This window comes from Capra hircus, chromosome 13 (assembly GCF_001704415.2).
Source record: "Capra hircus breed San Clemente chromosome 13, ASM170441v1, whole genome shotgun sequence".
Taxonomy (NCBI): domain Eukaryota; kingdom Metazoa; phylum Chordata; class Mammalia; order Artiodactyla; family Bovidae; genus Capra; species Capra hircus.
In genome coordinates this window covers 42,081,544-42,102,194 of record NC_030820.1, presented here as the reverse complement: position 1 = coordinate 42,102,194, position 20,651 = coordinate 42,081,544, and the positions used below count along the sequence as shown (strand labels likewise).

At 55.8% G+C, this 20,651-nt stretch overlaps 2 protein-coding genes across 3 annotated transcripts in view; both read right to left on the bottom strand.

The window, feature by feature from the left end:
* On the bottom strand, positions 1,336-19,076 carry ENTPD6 (ectonucleoside triphosphate diphosphohydrolase 6 (putative)). Of its 2 annotated transcripts, XM_018057285.1 has the most exons (15): positions 18,916-19,076; positions 17,511-17,601; positions 14,588-14,911; positions 12,945-13,021; positions 11,866-12,009; positions 10,909-10,984; positions 10,193-10,228; positions 9,429-9,517; positions 8,552-8,631; positions 7,926-7,990; positions 6,500-6,601; positions 4,419-4,559; positions 3,561-3,617; positions 2,555-2,667; positions 1,336-2,462 (listed from the first exon to the last, which is right to left on the bottom strand). In XM_018057285.1, the coding sequence occupies exons 3-15, from the start codon at positions 14,877-14,879 to the stop codon at positions 2,364-2,366; spliced, it is 1,371 nt and encodes a 456-aa protein (XP_017912774.1). In that variant the 5' UTR covers positions 14,880-14,911; positions 17,511-17,601; positions 18,916-19,076; the 3' UTR covers positions 1,336-2,363. The 2 variants fall into 2 exon arrangements, with proteins under 2 accessions (XP_017912774.1, XP_017912775.1); XM_018057286.1 differs by lacking the exons at positions 17,511-17,601; positions 18,916-19,076 and having other exon boundaries at positions 11,866-12,090; positions 14,588-14,694.
* Positions 18,719-20,651, bottom strand: part of LOC108637352 (basic proline-rich protein-like) — a 37,301-nt gene continuing 35,368 nt past the window's right edge. Inside the window, exon 3 of the mRNA XM_018056858.1 lies at positions 18,719-19,317. Within this exon, the coding sequence (XP_017912347.1) occupies positions 18,719-19,317 (599 nt within the window). The remainder of the gene's footprint in view (positions 19,318-20,651) is intronic.

Genomic DNA, 20,651 nt, shown 5'->3' with positions numbered 1-20,651 from the left:
CAGGCTGATTCACGCATGTGTGTGGGAGTGCAAGCTGGATGTCATGGGGTCTTGTCATGCAGACAGGGTGCCTACTCTGAGTGAGTGCGGGAAGGTGGGCGTGGGACCCACGGGGCAGGACACGTGGGTGGGAGCCTCTTACCTGTGTGCATCGCCCACAGCGTGCTGGGATGTGCACTGTGTCGCTATTTTTGAAAAAGCAAGAGCCTGCTTTATTATCACAAAGACAGTGAATGACTTGCATAGTCTGCTCAGCTCAAAAACGTTCCATGACTTATTTGGGACTCTCTTGGGAGACGGCCAGTTGTTTACTTTTTCAGACGTGAGATCACCGACCTATAAATGGACCAAATCAATTTTCACTTTGGCCTTTGTGCATTTTTGATCCCTGGCCTCCGGAGTCCGTGAAGTAGCTAAGCTGCCAGTTATCGTGGAAGGGGCTGGGAGGCCCGCCAAGGTGGGGATGTAGGATGGCGGGAGCAGGTTTTCATTTCCTTGTCAAGCGGATCCTCAGGCTTCAGTCCTGAGGTGGCTTTTTGTCTGGGGAAAGCATCTCCTGCTGTCTTTTCCTGCCATGTCCATATGCAGACCTCTGTCCCCCATCTCAAGGTTGACACTTCGGGGAACCCCTGGGTAGAGGGCAGTTGGCTCCAGTTCTCAGCATCTGTGTCCTGATGGCCTGCCCTCAGCCCTCTGGAGTTGGGGATGTGGTGACCCCCTCACCTAGTCAGGCCCCCAGGGGAGGGTGCAGACTCCCTGTGTCTGGCCTGCAGGCTCAGGTCTTCTCAGGTTTCACACCTGTCTCTCACCTGATCGTTTCCACTCAGAGGTCAGGGCTCTGTCCCTGAAGGCCTGACATGTGGGCTTATGCAGCAGTCACACCACTCTGGACCCCTGCAGCCCTAAGAGGGTTGGTCTGTCTTTGTCCAGGCTGTGACCCCCTTCTGCTGGTCCTTGATTAAAACCAGATCCTCACAAGACACACTGTAGCTGGAGGTCAGTGCCTGCTCCAGACCACCTGGCCCTGGAAGTGATGAGCCCACAGATGTCACAGTCCAGAGGGAGCTCTGATCTGCTGGACCCCAGAAAAGCCTTGACCTCCACAGGCCCACCCCGGACAGGGGACACCAGGTGTGCCCAGTGAGGCCTCTGTGTGTCCTGCTGCTGCTGTCTCCCCAAGAGGCACTGCCAGGACTTTAATCCTGCCATCATGCATCACCCATGGGGGCAGGTTTTTGTTTCAGCTTCGGTGAACGGGAACATCAGGTGCCCAATGTGGGCGCTGGGGGTGGAGGGACAATGCTGATGCTCACCAAGAGGAATCAGAGGAGCAGAAACCCTGGAAAACCCTTTATTTCACGTGGAACACATGAGGTTCAGCTTATTTCAAAAACTGTACATTCACCACAGGAGCAGCTGTGGGCCTGGGGCCGACAGAGCCCTGTGCCTGGCTCGGCCAGCACCCTGTGAGGGCTCGGCCGCCAGAGGGTGGATCCGGGGCTGTGGCCGGGTGGACACTGCTTGGCGGCCAATGGCTCAGGCAGCGATACATCCATTGGGCTCAGCACACAGCTTCTGTGTGAGCACTCGGCACCACACAGACGTCACTCTCACTCACACACACTCACACTCACTCACACACACACACACACACACACACACACACATGCATGGCTCAGGACACAGATTCTGCGCAAGTGCTTGGCACCACACAGACGTCACACATAGACACACACACACTCTTCACAGCAGTGCACACTCACATTCAGACACACACATACACACACACACACGGCTCAGGACACAGCTTCTGTGCGAGTGCTTGACACCACACAGACACACACACACTCTTCACAGCAGCACACACTCACATTTAGGCCACTCGAGGAGCCTGGGCAGGTGGGCCATGGAGAGGCATCCCCTCCAGCCCCCATCCCATGCTCAGTGCCAACCTGGCAGCTGAGCCTGAGCCCCCTGAGGACGCGGCTTCTGGATGACGTCCCAGTCCACACCCCCGGGGACACCAGGCCCACTGGCTTGGGGGGACGCCTGCTGGAGAGCAGCACAAAACAAGACTCCTGTCATGGGATGCATGTCACACCCACCCCAGGCCTGAGATGGGACAGTGTGGATGGCCGAGGGGCCGCCCTGGCCTCAGCCTGCGCCCCCTGCCCTGTCTGGACACCGTCCACCTGGAGCCAAAGCCTGGGCTGCGTTCCAGCGCACCCAGGGGTTGGTGTGTGCGGCCGTGGGGAGGAGGGTCCCGGCTGGTGCTGTGGCCCCCATCCCACAAGTCGGGGGGCCTAAAGGGGCCTGCTCTCGCAGAGCCTGTGCTTCTGCGGGGACGGCTGGCAACTCAGTGGCTACGAGGTGGGGCTCTTGTGTCTGCTCAGGGAGTCGATGTAATGAAAAGTGGCGCCCAGAGCCCAGCTGGTCTCCACGTTGTCGATCTTCCGGGTCAGCTTGAAGAGACAAGTAGGGAGAGGAGCACATGTGTGGGGAAGGCACACACGTGTTCTTGAGGGGCAGGGAGGGAGCACCCCAGGGTCCCTACCTTCAGCACTTTGTCTCCTGGGAAGCCAAGCTCCTGGAGCAGCAAGCTGACGTAGGTGAGGTCCAGGCACAGGAAGGGGCTGGGTGGCGGCCGGGTCTCCGCCGTCCGGCACACTGTGGGGCACACGGCTCCTGGGTGGGGGCATGGGCCCAGGCTGCCCAGCTCCACCCATGCAGGGCACCACCCCCCAGGCCCTGTGCTGCCCAGGGGCCTCTCTGCTGGTCAGAGCCCAGCACCAGCAGGGACTTGAGGTCAACCCAGGGTCCACCACCCACCCTGGCTCTGTCTCCACCCGATGACCCCAGCCACCTGTCCTGGGTGTGGACCCCAGCCTCCTGAGGACTGGAAATGCCTTCAAAGCTGGTGAGAGAGAGCAACCCACCCCTCTTCACGAGGAGGACAGACAAACCACCCACAGCCTCTGGTCAGAGCCTTCTCCCACTGGTGTCCAGGAGACAAACCCAGAAGTGAGGAGAATGATGGAAAAGAAGCCTTTTTGGGGGCAGGGAGAGGGAAGGAGGTCGTTCGATGGAGAAATACAGAGTTTAACTCCTTGGACCTACAACTGGGAAAGGGACTCAGGGCAGAACTGCTACAAGCGGCCTGCACATCTGCCGGTGGGGATTGAGGGAAGGGTGGCCAACTAGCCCCCAGCCACACCCCAGGGATCGGATCTTGGTCTTCCTCTCTGGGCTCTGCTGTGCAGGGGTCCCTGGCAACTGTGAATCTGCTGGGACACTTTGGGGGCTTGAGGTTACCCTAGCCAAACAGAGTCAGAAAAAGTGAAATCAGGGGAGTCCATGCCTCACACCCCAAGACTAAAACCCTCGCCCCCATCGCTCAGGTTACACAAGGTGTGGCAGGCTGGGGTCCAGCTAGCTCGGTGGCCCCTCACATGCTCACACCCCTGAAGGCTTGTCTGGGCAACGGGCAGGAGCTGAAGAGAAATTCCGGGGCCAGGGCCTCCCTTGAGCCGGGGATGGTGTCCTGCCTCCAGGGTACTCACCATACTTGGCCGCTATCTCAAAGTCCTCAACGACAAGGCTGCCTCCCTTCTCTGCATCTGTGGATGAGACCAAGCGCCCCGTTGGCACCAGGGCTGAGGAGCAGAGACGGCACTGAGGCCCCGGGGCCCATGCACACTGGGGGAGAGGTCCAGAGGTGGATGGCTGCATGTCTGGGCATCGAAGAATAAGGATGAGGTGCCCTGGCTCCAGCTGAGGAGAGCCTGCAGGCAGGGCAGCTGCTAGGATGCCCCAGAGAGAGGGAGCTGGGCCCAGGTGAGGGGTCACCTTCCCCCATCCCAGCCTCGTCTTGCTGGCGGTCGTCCGCATAAGACCCAACAGCATAGCCAACCTGATGGCCTCTGTCTTTCCAGGGCGATTTTCTATGCACACTAATGTTTCATCCTCACCATGGACAACATTCTGACACCCTTAATCTATCTCATCAAAAGATGTTTCCAGTCCTGACCCAGTGAAGTGACCTCATGACCCTCTTGAGACTTTTTAGTGGGTCTGACGAGTACCGGTCCCAGACTCCCAATGCTGTCTTCTGCCCTGATGGCACTCGTGGGTCGGGAAGGGGTCAGGGTAACACACATAAGCTCCTGAGGGTGGTCTGAGGAGTGGGTGCCAGCAGCTGAGGGTTTGAGAATCACAATAAGTGAGAGAATGAACCAACAGCCAGGAAGCCTTCCTGCATTAAGCGGCTCAGAGAACTGAATTATTTATAAAAGAGGGGCCTAGTACTCTCTACTCATGACAGGTCCCTGCCCTCCTACCACCCTGATGTGACTGGCGGGCCCTCTGCCCAAGGTCCCACACCCCAGGCCCCCACATAGCAAACCTGGCCCCACCCTTACCTATGAGGCCCACGTTTGTGGCAAGGTCGTAATAGTAGGAAAAGGCATAGAATTCCACGTCCTTCACTTCCTCTGTCCTGTGCACTTTGTTTCGGAGGATCTCGGACACTCGGCGGGCGCACAGCTGGTAGAGGCTTCCCGCTGGGGCGAAGGGAAAGCAGATTCAGCAGTCAGGGGGCTCTGACCACACGGCCCAAGGTGGCCATGACCTGGGGGTGCTCACCAGCAACCTTTCAGGGGCCACGCACTGCGGCCAGGTCAAGGGGAGAACTGTGAGCACAAAGGTGGCCGGAGGGTGGCCCTGAGCCGGAAGGCCAGCAGCCTCATGCTGGGCTCCTGGCGCTGCCCTGACACAGCCCCGTGGGTCCACCCCACGGCTCGCCCTGCCTGCCCCGGGCTCAGCTCGAGTGTGCAGCATCTGGCCCATCTCACCAGCCACCGAGGTGGGGCCTGCAGCCCCTCCTGTCACAGAGGAGGGGCTGGGCCTCAGAGGCAGCTTGCCAAGCGCATGGGACTGGTCGTGGCACTTGCTCAGAAGTGCGACCAACACAGACTGGCTTAGTGGGTGCAGATGGCCCACAGCGTGTGCCCAGGCCTGTTTCCGATCTCGTCCCAGCCCTGCTCCACAGCTGACGGCAGCTCTGTCCGGCTTCCCTGTGGCCCCCGAAGCCTCCCCCTCGCCCTCTGGATCTCATTTCCCTGCCTTCTCCCTGCTCTGACCCTCACACCACCTCCTCCTTGCTCCTTAAATACAGCAGCCAGCTCAGGGCCTTTGGTGAGCTGCCCCCGAAGCTTGGAGCTCACTGCCCAGCTCGTCACGTCTCGTCTCTTTGTGCTATGAGGCCTTCCCTGCTTGTCCTTAAACCACGACCCCCCCCTCCCAGTCCCCTCCTGTTTATTGCCGGATAATAAAAAATAGGAATTTGCTCTCCGTCCTTGGTCCCTGACACAGAGCTTGTAAAGACTTGTTAAGGCCCTGAGTGGTGAGGGTGAGAGGGGTGTCCTGTTATTCTCAATAAGCCCTAATTTTGTGCTAATGAGGTGACTCCCAGTGGGACCCTCGAGGGCTTCAGGATGGGGGCTGGTGGTTAGAGGATTGGGACGTTCAGCGCCCCCTGGAGGGCATGGGTAGAGGGCTGGGGACTGAGTCAGTCACCACCGGCCACTGAGTTGATCAGTCCCTCTGCAAGAAGCCTCATAAAATGCCTTCACGAAGGGGCTCAGAGAACTGGGTTGGAGACGTGTGTGTATGGGGGGGAGTATCCTTAGGCAGGGGGCTCCAGGCACCCTCCCCACATGCCTGCCTTGTGCCTCTCTCCCATTTGTTTCCCAGCTGTGTCCTTTAGAAGGAACCAGCAACAGGACTGTGTTTCCCAGAGTTCTGTGATCCCTGCCAGCAAATTACTGGATTTGAGGATGGGGTTGTGGAAACCCCTGATTTGTAACAGGTCGGTCAGAGGAACAGGGGCCGAGCACTTGCAAGGGGTCTCTGAGGAGTGGGACTCAGGGTCTCTGCCCTGACTCTGTAAGTCAGTGTCAGAACTGAGCTGAATCACAGGATATCCACTGGAGGCAGAAAGCTGGATGGTGAGGGGAATACCCCACATTTGCGGTCAGAAGTGCTGTCTGTGCAAACAGTCCCATCAGTGGCATGTCCAGGTTGGACACAGTATCTCAGTAACCTTTTCAGAAGAAACTCAGAGCACAGAGCAATGGGGCACTGTGGGTGAGACAGGTCAGGGGCTCCTTGCCCTCTCCCGGCCTTGCTGGGCTGGAGCACGGGCTGGGGTGGCATGGTTCACAGCAGGGCCTGGCTGTCAGCTAGATGCTGGCAGATGTCCAGGCCCTTCCACACTGGAGGCCTGCTGTGAAACCTGGCCTCTGGAGGAGCATCTGGCGGCAGACAGGGAGGCCCGTCCAGGGAGCCTGCGGGAGGCAGGAGCTCCAGAGCCGAGTCTTATCTCACAGGCAAGTACAGGCCAGTCTGTGAAGGAGGCTGGACAGGCCCCCCGCTTCTCTCAGGTGCTAGGGGGTAAGGGCCTGCCGTCGACCCTCCCAAGCCGCCCGCCTCCATGCCATACCTGCCTCCTGTCCTGCAATCCTGTACGTCACTTCAGCATGCGTCCACTCTCCTCTGAAACCAGTAGACAGACAGGGGCTGACCAGCTCTTGTCCATCCTCAGCTGAAAGAAGAGAGGAGAAGAGCACTGGCCGCGGCGGAGCCAAGACGAGTCCCACGGAGGGCAGCCCACGGCACTGAGGGCCTCACAGGGTCAAGGGAACATGCTTCCTTCCTGCTGTGAGGCTGGACCTCTGGAAGCACTCCAGGTCAGTGGCAGTGGGGCAGAAACCCCAGCAGAACCACTCCCAGCTCACCACCAAGGAGCGGCTTTGAGGTTCCAGGTGATGGAGTGGGGGGTGGGGCCAGGCCCCGCTGCCAGTGCCTGCTCACCAGGAGCCTGTGCCGATGGGCCCACGACCGGCAGAGGAAGGGTGGTGGCTGGCCTCCAGGGCCCCAGCCCTTGGGGACACACTTGCTGGCCTCCCACTGAGCGCGCCCCGTCCTTGGCTGATTCTGGTCTGGGCCCTCCCGCACCAGTGGAATGGCCCCCGCAGGACCCCAGGGACCCCAGCAGGGGTGCCACTGCCTGTGAAGGCAGGAGATAGAAAAGACCGTTGTCTGCATCTGCTCAGTCTGGTGTGTGGTCTGCTGCCAGCACACTCTGGGGAGAAACATGGCTCCCCTGCTGCTCTGAAGCGGGGTGGTGCAGGAGGGACAGGACCCCGAGGCTGGTGCAGACGGGTGAGTGGGTGCCTGCCATCGTCCGCTGACTAACGGATGTTTTCTAGACTAGAACGAGGCTGCAGGTGTTTGTGAGACACGGACACGGTTTTGGTTTGCAACAAAGGGGACACTGTTTGAAGTTTAAACAGCAGGATCTGAAATAAAGGAGCTGAAGCAGAATGTGTGTGGAAGAGGATTCAAGGGGAACACGTGTGAGCTTGTGCACGTCTGACCAAGGCCTCTGGGGGGACAGGCTGAGGTGGCCTCAGAGGAGGGCCCCGGCCTGCCTTGGGTGCACGGTTCCCTAAATATTCCAGGAGCTCAAGTGCCTGCTGGCAATGTCTGGCTTGTCTGAGCCAAGTGCGTCAGGATGGGACGGCATGGAGAGGGCCTGGAAGCAGACACAGGCTTTGTTCCCAAACGCCACACCTGGAGGAAGGTCAAGCCCATTCCAAGTTCCCTCCGTGCAGGAGAACGCAGGGCATGTTCTCAGGAGCTGCCCCATGGTAAATCCTTATAAACAAGCTGATGTTGATGGTGTCTATTTCTTAGGTTCCTAAGACACTCTCCCTTAGTGATTCAGAAATCACTTCACTAGCCATCTTTCTTTAAAAAGTAACTGGGGAGGTCCTCAGGGGCCCCCAACAAGGTCTACGGGCACACTCTTGGAGGCTCCCAAATCCTGCTGGCCAGAAGGGCTCTGGACATTGCACCCCACTCACCAGGCTTCCCCTCCTCGCCTCCCAGTACCGCCAGTCTCGCCGACATCAAGCCAAGCCCCAGGTAGCTGTGGAGAGAGTTGCCCTGGTGAGGAGAGGCCACCAGGAGGCCCAGGGGCTGCCTTGCACACGTCCAGTGGACACGCCCACTGGACGTGTGCAAGGTGGCGGTGGCGGGGGGGGCCAAGGCTGGGCGGGGTAGCGGCCTCCCGCTTCTCCCAGGAGCGCCTTGGCTCAACAAGCCAAGACCCTTCCTCGGCAGAGCTCAACCAGGAGCTGTGGACACTGCGGAGAGTGACAGGCAGGCCTCCACCTTTATGGTGCGGACAGGCCTCGTGGGAAGAAGCTACTCAAGGTGCCAGTGGCAAGAAGACGACCCAGAAAACCCCTGCACAATCCACAGGCTCTTCCCCACTTCCCCAAAAGCCTTTTCCGAAGCAGAACAGAATACATACAAAAGAAGAAATACTGCAGCTCAATTTTAAGAGGAAAAGGGAAGGGGGGGTGGCCACAGGGGGTCCACGGCAGGGTCTGGGGACTGAGTCTGTGGACAGCACTCTGGTTGCTCCCCAGGGGAGGCCTGCAATGGTAAGCTGAGCCCCTGTCCACCCTCAATCCTGAGGACGCACCTGTAGGAGTAGAGCCTGTAGGTCCTGTTAAACACCTGGAGGGACGTGAGGAAGCTGGGTGGCGAGGTTTGAAGGGTTCCCTGGGAAGAACACAGGATTAGTGCTCCTTCCCTGCTGGCCTTTCTAGAAAACCGTCCCCCACCTCCCTCAGTTCATTTGAAAGACCAGGGATAGGCACAGATGTATTCAATTAGATTTCATCAGATCACAAGCCATGAAACAGCTTAGACCAAGCAATGAAGCACTTGGATTTCTCCTTTGTTTGGGGGGGTTGTGGGCGCAGGTGTGTTGCATGGCATGTGGGATCTCAGCTCCTTCACCAGGGATGGAACCCTCGTCCCCTGCAGTGGAAGCGTGAAGTCTTAACCACTGGATGGCTAGGGAAGTCCCGCGTCTCCCCTCTTTTTGAGTAATATTTATCCATTCTGAGAAGTATGGCCCAACCAGAACAGTTCTGAGTATACTTTAGGCTCTTCCATTAAAACAAACAAACAAACAAAAATTAAAAAGTGGTAGATGAGGAAAGTAATTTTTAAAAACACCATGTGATCTTAATTGGAAATGTGTCCATGCTGAAAAGGACTGTGACCCTGTCCCATGTGAGTCAGACTGATGGCCCCTCCCTGGAAGCCCTTGGGGGGCAGGGAGGAACCCACCCCATGCTCTCTGCCCAAAGGGCTCCAGATAGTATCTGCTAATAGTTTATCACCCTAGCAAAGAGCAAATTCCTAGGTTTTTTTCCTAGGCAGAGTTAAAATCAAACTAAGCAGAATTCACTGTGTGTGATGACCCTCAGGAGGGAAGCTGAGCTCACGGGCCTCCAGGGGGCTGCGACTCCCCTACAGGCCAGGCGGCCTTGGGGGTGGGGGCTGGTTACCTCTAGTCTTGGGAGGAAGGTGATCTGGGTCGACCCCCCGCCTAGGTCCAGCATGCCCACGCTGCCCCTCCCGGGGGTCTTCAGGCTGCCTGCAGCACCGGAAGTAAAATCCACATGGCAATGACAGTTAATAAACAGAACAGCAAAAAAAAAGGGTGGGGGAGGTCAGAAGCTAGCCCCTTCCATGGAAAGAAGAAGAAGACAACAGAGGCTGCAGCCACTTAAAAATCTCCACACGTTTGGGGGAGGGCACGAAGAGCAGCTGCCTGGCAGGGCCTTCATCTGAGCTTTCACCTGGGCTCTGGACCTCCCCACTGGCACGGCTCTCCACTCCCAGGTGGCAAAGCCTTCAGGCAACTTCCCTCTCATCCAGTGTCAGACATGCTGGGCTTGTCCATAATTACAACCAAGGGACAAAAACCCACATCCGCAGAGTCATCTGAGAAAAATGACTTCTGTTTCCAAGGACCTATGTTGCTGGTCCCTGGTCTTTCTCCAGCAGGACTTCAGTTACAAGGTGATCAGCACTTGCCTCACGTTCAACATTGACTGGGGTAACTCAGGGCTTTTCTCAGGAATGAGGATCATGCTGCCACAGGCCACAACCACCCCCAGTACCTGCATCCACAAACTCGGGACCCACCCTGTCCTGGGGTCAGTAACACTGCAAAACCCTGGGGGGTTATTTTCAAGAGCAAAAATGAGGCTCCTGCTCTCAAGACCAGGGTCTGTGAACAGTGGGCTCTGTGATGAAGGGAACCCACCTGTTAAGAAGTTCACGGTGATCCACGCGGAAACACCTGCAGGACAGGATCACAAAGGGCATCTGAATCACCTGAGAGGCTGTAATTACAGCACCGGGGGCTCATGGAGACTTTCGGATTTCAGGGACACAAGGAGACCACTTCCCCACTACTCTCAGCCTCTGGATCGGCTATGGGAACGGGCATCACTCAGAGCCAACAGCAGCTTCTGGCAGCTTGCTCTAGAAGACACCACACTACAAGCTGGAATGCTTGGCCAAGCGTCCCATCCTGCGCTCCCACTCTTTATCGACTGCCTCTTTTCGGAAGAGGAGGGACGAGAACCAAATGTTCTTTCCTTCCACCCACACAAACTCTTAAGGTCACATTTAGAGTCGGGGCTGGTAAGGAACCTTATTAAGCGATGCTCTTGGAATTAAGGCAACAGCAATGTACTCACACAGCAACTGGGGATTCTCTCTAAATGTTCTTAGAAGAGAGGATTTGTTTTCAGGACTGCGATCTGTGCCAGGCTGGCAGCCAGTCACGAGGAGAATCTAACACTGGCTTCAAGAAGGAGGCTCTGAGATGGCCAGACTGTGGATGGTGGGTGGGGCAGGGCTGTTACTTCGGTGTCTGTGCCTCTGGCCCAGGAAGGCTCCCCCAGCGAGATGCTGACGGCAGTGCTGCATGCAGCCTGCCTTGAGGGATGGCCTCGCGGCACTTTCGGTAATTACCCTCGTCAGTCCCGTTCATGATGGAAACACAGTCGTCCCCCACGAGGAATGGCGACGCCTCAAACACTTCTTTCACCTAAATGTAAAGAGAGACGCGTCTTTAACCTTAAAAATCTAAACTCCTAGTCCCCAGTCACTGCCCTGCATTAGGACAGGACAGGAAGGGCGGGAAGCCCCATGGGGCAGATCCCAGCTCTGGGCCCCCATGCAGACTGGTGGGCACATACCCAGGGGATGGCCTGGCACAGGGGAGGCGAAGGCTGGGAGCAGCTGGCTCCTTCTCCATGTTTTAGCCATGATAGATATACAGAAACCTCAGTATGTCTGCGCTTGTGTCCCACAATCTGACTTGAGCACATGAAGGTAGTTTCTATAAAGGGACCTTGACAGGCCTGCAACAACGTTATTTAGCAGCTGGCAGGTGCAGAAACAGCTTGGAGCAGGACCATTTTGCTGAGAACACTTTTCCTGACTCCTGATGGTTAAGACTCCTACAAGCACCTGTCAAAGACAGGCTCCAGGGCCACCTTCAGGAGGTGTAGCGCCTGGACACAGGCCAACAGTCTCCTGAGCTGTCCCGCTGAGCGTCAGACCGAGAGAGGGACCTCTGCTTCCTTCGAGCATGACCAGCTTGAGCCAAAATGTCAAGAATTCAGGTCCCACTGCCTCAGACACACAGCAACTCCTTGGATGGAAGGAAGCCCTTCAAACATTATTTCAAACACAAATTTGGTCCTTTTATAAAACAGGTTCATTCTAGAAAACATGAATGGCTTTAAACATCTCGAGGAAGAAAAGTGTCATGCACCCACAAGCCCCCACCTGAGGTGACACTGCCAGCATGTCGACACGCTTCCTTCCTGTGAGACCCTCTCCAGGGGCCTGCTCGGGCGTGGACGGGTGCTGCACGGTCTTAGCTATCATCAGCCAGCCCTTGGGGGAAGCGGAGGCACTCACCTTCCGCAGCAACTTCTGAGCCTTCTCTCCTGGCAGCAGGCGCAGACCAGCTGTGGCCTTGAGGACCAAGGGGGTGGCCTTCCAGAAGTCAAAGGGGATGTCCTGTTTGGCCACATCCAGTAGCTCCTGGATCCCCGGGGCGCTCTGTGGACACGGTGGGTAAAGCAGGGTTGGTCCACCCGCCGCGTGGTCACCGTTGCTCCCCACCCTTTAGGTTTTATACATCTGTAAATGTATATTTTTCCTGATTTTACAAATTGGCAGAAACAGTGACTCAAGTGGTGCTGGCGGGGGCATGGGGCAGACCTGTGGCAGCGGAGCGGACCAGGGTTCTACATGCGCAGCCCAGCCACCTCGGGCAGTGTCAGGTGAGCTGCAAGGCCTCGGCCCACCGTGAGAGAACTCTAGGGTCCCTTATGGCCCTAAAACCCACGAAGAGCAACACCAAAGATTCACCTGCACCTGCTGGTATGCTGAGCGCCACACACTGGGCCAGGGCCCGTGTGTGTGTGTCTGTGTGTGTGTGCGCGTGTGTCTGTGTATATACACGTGTGGGGTGGTGTGTGGTTATGTGTGTATGTATATATGTATAGTGTGTGTGGCTGTATATATGATGTGGTGTCTGTATGGTGGTGTTGTGTGCATGTATATATACATGTGTGGTGTGTGTATACACGTGTGGGGTAGTGTGTGGTTGTGTATGTGTGTGTGTATGTGTGTATATGTCTGTGTAAATACACCTGTGGGGTGCTGTGTGGTTGTGTGTATGTGTATGGTGTGTGTGGCTGTATATATGGTGTGATGTACGTGTGGTGTCATTGCATGCGTATATGGTGTGTGTGATATGTATGTGGTTGTGCACACATGTGCGATGTAGATGGTGTGGTGTATATATGGGGGGGCCTCCCATGGGTACCAGTGTCCTCCATAGACCCCCTAGGCTGTGGAGCATCCCAGGTCAGCACTGCAGAGATGCTGCCCTGGGAGGACCACACTGCATCTGAGAGGAAGGGAGTCACTTTAATAAGGCTACAGAAGACAAACTTGATGAGCAAAGAGACATGAGAGAAAACTGTTACCTTTTCAACGTCATCAGCATAAGCAGAAAGACCTGGCTTCAGTGCTTTGAAGGTTTCATGGGTCAAGGTGGGAGTTTCTAAGGGTAAATCATATTTTATACAAAATACAAGTGTGAATATAAACACAAATACAGAAATCTCTACAACTATGATGAGCCACACTTTTAAGGCAGACATCTGAAAACAGACCTTCGCTGTTTCTTGTCTAATCTCTGCCTCTTTAATCTGGGTAAATGAGGAATACTATAATGTTTACTATACTATAATACTATACTGTTAATATTTCGGCTAGAGCTTTTCCTCTTAGAAAAAAATGAACCTTATTTATTTACTTAGGCCACACTATGAGGCATGAAGGATCTTAGTTCCCCAACCAGGGATTGAACCCCTGTCCCCTGCATTGGAAGCATGGAGTCCAATGCATGCTTAACCACTGGACAGCCAGAGAATCCCCTAAATCAACTTTTCTGACGTATAATTTACATATAAAAAGCCTATCCACTTAAAGTGGTTAAAGTTTAACACAGTTAATTCTTGCTGATTCAACAAGCAGAAGAGCAGGGCAAATGATTTTAAACTAGAAATGTAAAATAATTTTCTTGATTCTAGCATGGACACATTACAGGTTCTAAAGAATATTTCATTCTTCTTTTTAAAAAATTCAGTGTCTTAAAATATTTGGGGCCTGGGCTCATGTGCTTACATCAGGGGAGAGTATTCCCAGGCACGATGAGGCAGAGCAATGTTGTCAAAATACAGACACGAGGAAGGTCAGGGACAAACTTTTTGTAAGGACATCTCTACAAAGAAACTACACTGGAACATGGCAACTAAAGGGTTATCTGTTGACACGTGTTGCCTTAAACTTAGCTTCAAATCAATTCTGGAGGTAGGCAAAGTCCAGCATATAAACATTAAACTATTGTTAACAAGTTTAAAAATAAAGCAGATGAAAAGTGGAAAAATGTGTCACAAGAGCCTTGGAGGGGCCTCCTGAAGGCGCCCGGTGCCTCCAGCTCAGCTAAACACGCAGAAGGGTCAGCACAGAAGCAGAGAAGAGGGACCCCCAGATGTGGGGACTGACTCCCCAAGGGGTGGGGGGGAACTGGGCAACACTGGGGGTCTCCCCATGGGAGAAGCCAAGGGGTGAAGACGCCCAGCTCCACCCTCATCCCTCCCCAGCCCCGAGCTGGGAAGCAGGCCCACGGGCGATGGCCACAGTTCCCCCTTCACTGGGGCCATGGCCATTGGGCACCCTGTAGCTGCCTGGCCCCAGTGGGCAGCTCCGTGTCTTTGCTCATGTACCTGACTTTCCTGAACTCGTGGCTCCCACTAGCCTGAACCTGGGGCTACCAGCTGCCTTGAACGCATCCCATGTGACTTCTGGCCTTAAGTCATGATCCCAGCCACCCAACCCACCGGAGATGCTGGGAGGGGACAGGACACCCATACCCTCTGAGATCTCAGCTGCCCTTAGCTGGTCACCAGACACCAGTGCGAGTGAGGACATCGGGGCTCCTGAGAACCAGCCCTGTCGACAAGCTCCCCGGGGAGTCCCGGGCAGAAGTCCTGTCCACCCCGAGGGCCATGCTCTGCGGTGAGATGGAGGGCAGGGGGTGTGGTCGGGGCTTTCTGCTCAGTACCTCCAGGCTGCCGGCTGAACTGGAAGACGTGCACACGGGTGCCGGTGCTGCCCGCGTCAAACATGATGCCATAGGAGACCTCAGGTCCGTGGGTGGCCGCCCCTGGCAGACTGCGGGCCTGCTGGCCCCTCCGGGCCCCCGTGGCCGCTTCGGGGATGCCGAGAAAGGCCTGGGTGGCGGAGGCCCAGTGCCACTTGATGTAGGCGACGTAGATGAACAGGCACACGAACAGCCCCAGCGGGTACGCCACCTTCGTCATCCTCAGGTTCCCATTGTTTGGTATTTTTCTCATTTCCTCGTGTGTGGAAGACGGTACTAGAGCAGCTGGTGGGAGGGAGAGGAGCAGGAAAAACACGCTAGGCTGTGAGGTTCCAGGGCCAGTGGGAAATTCCTGTGTTCAGGGACAAAGTCTGTTCAACCACAATTCTTTCCACAGGGACTTCCCTCGTGGTCCAGTGGCTAAGACTCTGCGCTCCCAATGTGGGGGCCCAGGTTCAATTCCTGGTCAGGGGACTAGATCCCACATGCTGCAACTAAGACCTGATGCAGCCAAATAAATAATAATCAAATATTAATCCCCCCCAACCGCCCCGCAGATCTGCATTTTTCCTGTGGAATCAGAAGCTTCATTTGCTTCTCAGAATGATTCTGGAAGGTGGAATCCCCACGGAACAGAAGAAGAACTGAGATGCGTAGAGACTAGACAACCTGTCCAAGACCGTTGGTCCTGCTGGTGCTGACCAGGGCCACAGGCCCCAGCCCCATGGTGCCCTCCAGGGGCTGGTCCAGGCAGATGGCTCTAGACTTGGTTCTGTTTTAAAAGCCAAGTGTACACGGTGTCCCTGGACCTTTCATATAGGGAACAGACATATATCCAGTTCATTCTCCCCAGTCTCACTTTTCCTCCCACGTTGATAATTTACTTTCACTCTTAAACTCTGGGACTTAAACTCTGGTCCCCTGGGGACTGCAGAGCCATACAAGATCAGAGAAACAGCTTGTTCTGGGCATTTCATAGCAGATACCTCCTTTCATTCACACGCATGTTCCTGCTGAGAAGGAAATCACGCCATGTGCTTTCAAAGCCCTTCACAAAATAAATTGATTTGGCCCTACTATTTTTGGTTCAGCGCACCTCAAAATGGAGGCCTTTGCTCAATGGAGGCACCAGGCGGGAACCAGAGGCTCAGAGGATGAGAAGGGAGGTGCCTGGTTGTCTGGGCTCCCCCTGTCCTCAGGGAGTCCACCATCTGTCCACCTTCACTGCCGGTTGTGGGAGGTGGAGTGGACACCCCAGGGGAGGGAAGACAGCAGTGTTGGCTGGGTGGGAAGCAGGATACGTGGCCGTGGGCAAGCCCCTGGTCGGGGAGCTGGTCGCACCTGTAAGCGATGGGGCTCAGTGCTCAGGACACAAAAGACAGTGGGGGAGGAGGGCTGGAGAACAGCATGACTGCACTTGCCAGGGAGGGGGCGGGAGGCCAGGCCTGGACAGCAGGGGCAGTTGTGGGTGGACTCATGACGCCCCCAGGCTGTCTGGGGGAGGACAGACAGAACAGTAGGGGATCTAGTCCTTCAGCCACACCTGGATGCCTGTGGCCCCTGGAGCATGGCCCAAACCTTAGGGACTCCTGTGCCCCTGTTTGGGGGAGGCGCTGCCAGGAGGCCTGGGGATGGAGGGGAGACAGCACACCCCCTCCCTGAGCTTCTGCAGCTGGGTTCCGGGCTCCTCGGTGCTCTCCCCTCCTACTCTCCAGCAAGCTGCGGTTCTTTTGTGCATCCCTGCCCTCTGGTGAGAAGGGGCCTCTCTGCAAGCAGGGACCAGCTCACTCATCCTGATTTCCTGACCACACAAGGCCAGAAACCAGCAGCTGCTCAGCCAGCACCTGCGGGTGAAGGTTAGCTGATGATGCAGCAATTCGCTGGGAGGCGTGGAGGATGCTTCAGGACCCAGGTGATGGCCATCTGAGATGGGAATGTTTGGGCAGGAGATGGCAGTGACCAGGTTTCCCACATGTGGAGTTTGAAATGATGGCAGGACTTCAGTTGGGCACAGAACTGAGCCTTGTGAGAGATGCCAGGTTTGCGGTTGGTGCTTGAGCAGCCATCCCCGGGCAGCCAGCTCCCTTCAGGAACAGGCCCTTTTAGAGGCTTCCTATTTTTAGGTTACAGTAACCCAAAGTTTCCTATGGCTAAGTGATCTCTGAAAAAAAGTACTTATAGAGAAAGCTCTACAGCAGCTATTTCCAAGGATGGTTAGCAAGGACGCAAAAGCAAAACTAACATCTTACAACTCTGAAAGTATTTCATAGAATCCTTTTACATAATCAGTTTTTTTTTTTTAAAGATAAGAAGGGACTTATTAGAATGCAATTTGTGAAGCTTATAAGCGGGTGGGTGAGAAATGCAAAGCCCTGAGAACTCACTGGGCTACAGTTTTCTAATCAAAGGAAAAGTGGGAAGGCGGAGAACTTCCTGATCTTTCTTAAGTAGATGTGATGCTTCCATCATCAGTTCCTCCTTCAGGTTGGGCAGGGGAGCTTTCTTTTCCCTACACGGTCAGGCTAGGTCCAGAAATTATTGTTTTTCTCTGTGTGCAGAGAGCATGTCCTAGGGATAATTAATTTACTGAGCTGTTTTATTGTTTATGAGCTGATTTTACTGCTTTATTGTTTATGAGCAAATTTCATCATGTCCTATGTTAGCCTGAGAGCCATAATACACATAATCAGATTAACAGGTAGAATATTACATTTTGAGGCAAAGGCTGCTCTTAATTTGTCTACCCATTTAAAAAACACCACTTTAAACACACTATGAATATATCCTGTCACCAGAGCCCACACTGCAGGCACCTATATACCACATGATGACTGACTTTCATACAACAAGACCAATGCCCAGAAAAGTCTGTAAACGGACTTGCCTGGGATCACACGGTTGGCACACGGCAAAGCCGAGGAGTTTCAGGCTTCTGAATCCAAATCAAACGTGCTTCATTCATCACTTTCCTGTCCCTGTGAATATAAGACTACTTCAGACAACCAGAAAACACTTGAAATTACATACACACAATCATTAAAGTTACAGGGGGCCTCCCAGGTGGTTCAGTGGTAAAGAATCCACCTGTCAATGCAGGAGATGGGGTTCGATGATCTCTGGGTGGGGAAGATCCTCTGGAGGAGGAAATGGCAACCTACTTCAGTGTTCTTGCCTGGAAAAACCCCATGGACAGAGGATCCTGGTGGGCTGCAGACCATGGGGTCGCAAAGGGTCAGACATGACTGAGCACAATCATTCAAGTTACACACCAAGTTCAGGGTGGTATAAACAGAGGTCAAACAGAAAATAACTCTGAGGGGGGCTGAGCCAGGAATAGCCATGTCCCTGAGGCCCGAGCCTAAAAGCCAGTTTCATTCCTTGGGGTAAGGGGTTTGTCCAGAGCTAAGACAGCTGCAGGAGGGGCGGGTCACATTTCGGTGACACTACCAACACCTCAGAGGATCACCAAAGAAAATAACTTTCATTCAGTTTTACTCTTTAAAGGAGAGTCTAGAACAACAGCTGTTAAGGCAAGGCGGTGGGGAATGAGGACTCGCTGGTCGTGCGGCAGGATCTAACTGCACAAAGGCAGAGTTTCGCTGAGCTAACTGGGCTCCCAGTTGGCTACGGGAGTAGGGTGGGGCTGCATCCCCGTGTCCTGGGTCAGAGAGGAGAGTTTCGGTGTGGAGCAGCGGCAGTGATGTCCCACCCCATCCCGCAGGCAAGCTTTCTAGGAGCTGGGGACAGGCAGGTCGGCTCGCGAAATACGAGCTCTATCCAGTTTAGATCTGTAGGCCAGTTTCTTCAAGGGTAAAGTCCCCCAAAGGACCGTGCGCGCAAATGACTGCCGCAGATACTGAAAACCTATCCAAAAATTAAAGCGCATAACCAAACACGAATCCTCCTGGTAGGTGTCAACAGGCTTTCCTCCCCTGCTGATCAGGCCCCTGTCCGGTCTTCTGCGCCCGGCCTGGGAGCGGGTCGGCGACGCCGGCTTAATGAATGAGGCGGCAGGCTCCGGGCTCCCCAGGGTGGACACGAGGACGGTCTTGTCCACCCCCGTGCCAGAACACAGACTGCACCCCCCAGACATCAGCGGAGCCCGGGGTACCAGTGACCCTGAGGCCACCTCCAGGCGCTGCCGCCCAGAGAAGGGAGTTGCCGGGCGCCGGGTCTACGCCCCGGAGGCCGCCGATCGGCCCCGTCCCCCGGGGCGAAGGGCACAGTGCCCGGTGGGGGGGGGGCGCACAGGCATCCGCACCCCGGGGCCGGCGGAACCCGCCGCTTACCCTTCAGCGCCCTGCGCCCCACCCGCAGAGGGGAGTGCCGGTCCTCGGGGAGTTCGCAGGCCTCCGAGGCCGCTTCCCCGCGGTCCTGCCCCACCGGCGTCAGCGTGGCCTCCACCCCCCGGGTCCGCGGGCAGTGGACCCGGGTGCTTCGGCCCCGCCCACGTGTGCCCCGCGTCAGCCCAGTGCGCAGGCGCAGCGTAGCGGCGGGGGCGGGGCGGCCCAGTGCGCAGGCGCAGAGTGGAGGCGCCGCGGGCGGGGTGGCGGGGTGGCGGGGTGGCGGGGTGGCGGGTGGCGGGGTGGCGGGGTGGCGGGGTGGCGGGGTGGCGGGGTGGCGGGGTGGCGGGGTGGCGGGGTGGCGGGGTGGCTTAGTGCGCAGGCGCCGTGGTCCGGGCTGCTGTAGTCCTGGGTGGTGGGGTCTCGGTTGTGTGGCTCCAGCTCCTGGCTGTCCTTCGCAGCACGGCGGAACAGGCCTGCGTCGTGCTTGGCCGTAGTCAGCCCTGCAGTCTCACAACCCTGACCAGCTGTGGAAGTTTTGATTTTTCTCGGGTTCCCCCCACGACATCTAAAGTCCCTCTTTTCCCTTAAGGTGATTCACAGTAGAAAATGCCATTACAACAGGCCAGGCGGTGTCACCAAGGCTCTCCTATTCCTGACCCCCATGTTCTTGTCTATTCCTGGAAGCTGCCCGGGTTCCTTGCCCCTGGGCAGGGCAGTCGTTCACGCAGCCCTGTTTCCTCAAGGTCCTGCTGGCAGGGCTGCCCACGTGTCCCCTCAGCCTGTCTCCTCTCCAGGCCACAGTGCGCCGGCCTTCCAGCATCTCTTACTGTGGATGTGCACGTGACAGACGGCACTGGGCCAATGGGGTGTCAGTGCGCCCCTTGCGGACCTGGTCCTGGGAGAACCTTGGTGGTTCCTGAATCCTGGGGTCTTCCTGAGTTTGTTGTTGAGACATGGGCAGTTGAGAGTGAGTGGGTGCTGACAGGTGGGATGTAGGGACAAAAGTACTAAGACCAGGCCTGGGCAGGGGGCCGCGTTTGCTCACTGCCAGCACCTGGTGGGACACTGGCTTCGTTTACCAGGTTGTGTGGCTGAACACCGACTTTGTTTGATCAGCTCCACCTTGGGCTCACAGTGCTACCGCTTCCCTGTTCTGGGTGACTGAACTTTGGCCTGCTCACAAGGAATGAATGCCAGCCAGATAAGTTCCCATCAACGTTTTGCCAGGCCTTCAACTGCTGTGAACACTGGAAGAGTGCCTTTTGTGTAGATGGTTAAAGGTCACTGAGACCCTCCTCAGGGGAGAAAGAACCTCTGGTTGCCATCAGTAACACCACTACTCCCCACAGTCAGATTCTATTTTTAGCTTTGGTCCCTTTCAGTTCCCCTGTACCCATTCGGCAGCAAAGAGTGCAGCTTCGAATGCCTGTGTATGTCACCCACAATAACTTCGTCATTGCTCTATAAAATTGCTGCTTTCTCTTTCAGTCTCATGGTTCCTTCTCAGGTCGGAAAATATTATTCACTGTCTCAGCCACCCAACACAGGCCAAGCCAGGAGATCTGGATTGTTCAGGCAACACTTAATCAGCACCGTCCCTTGTTCCATGAGTTTGCTGTTGTGATTAATGCTACAGGATCCCAAGGACTATCTCTGTGCACATGTGTGGGTGTATCTGTGGGGGAAATGCCCAGAAGAGAAATTATAATGGTAGAGGATGTGTCTTTTGCCTTTTTAAA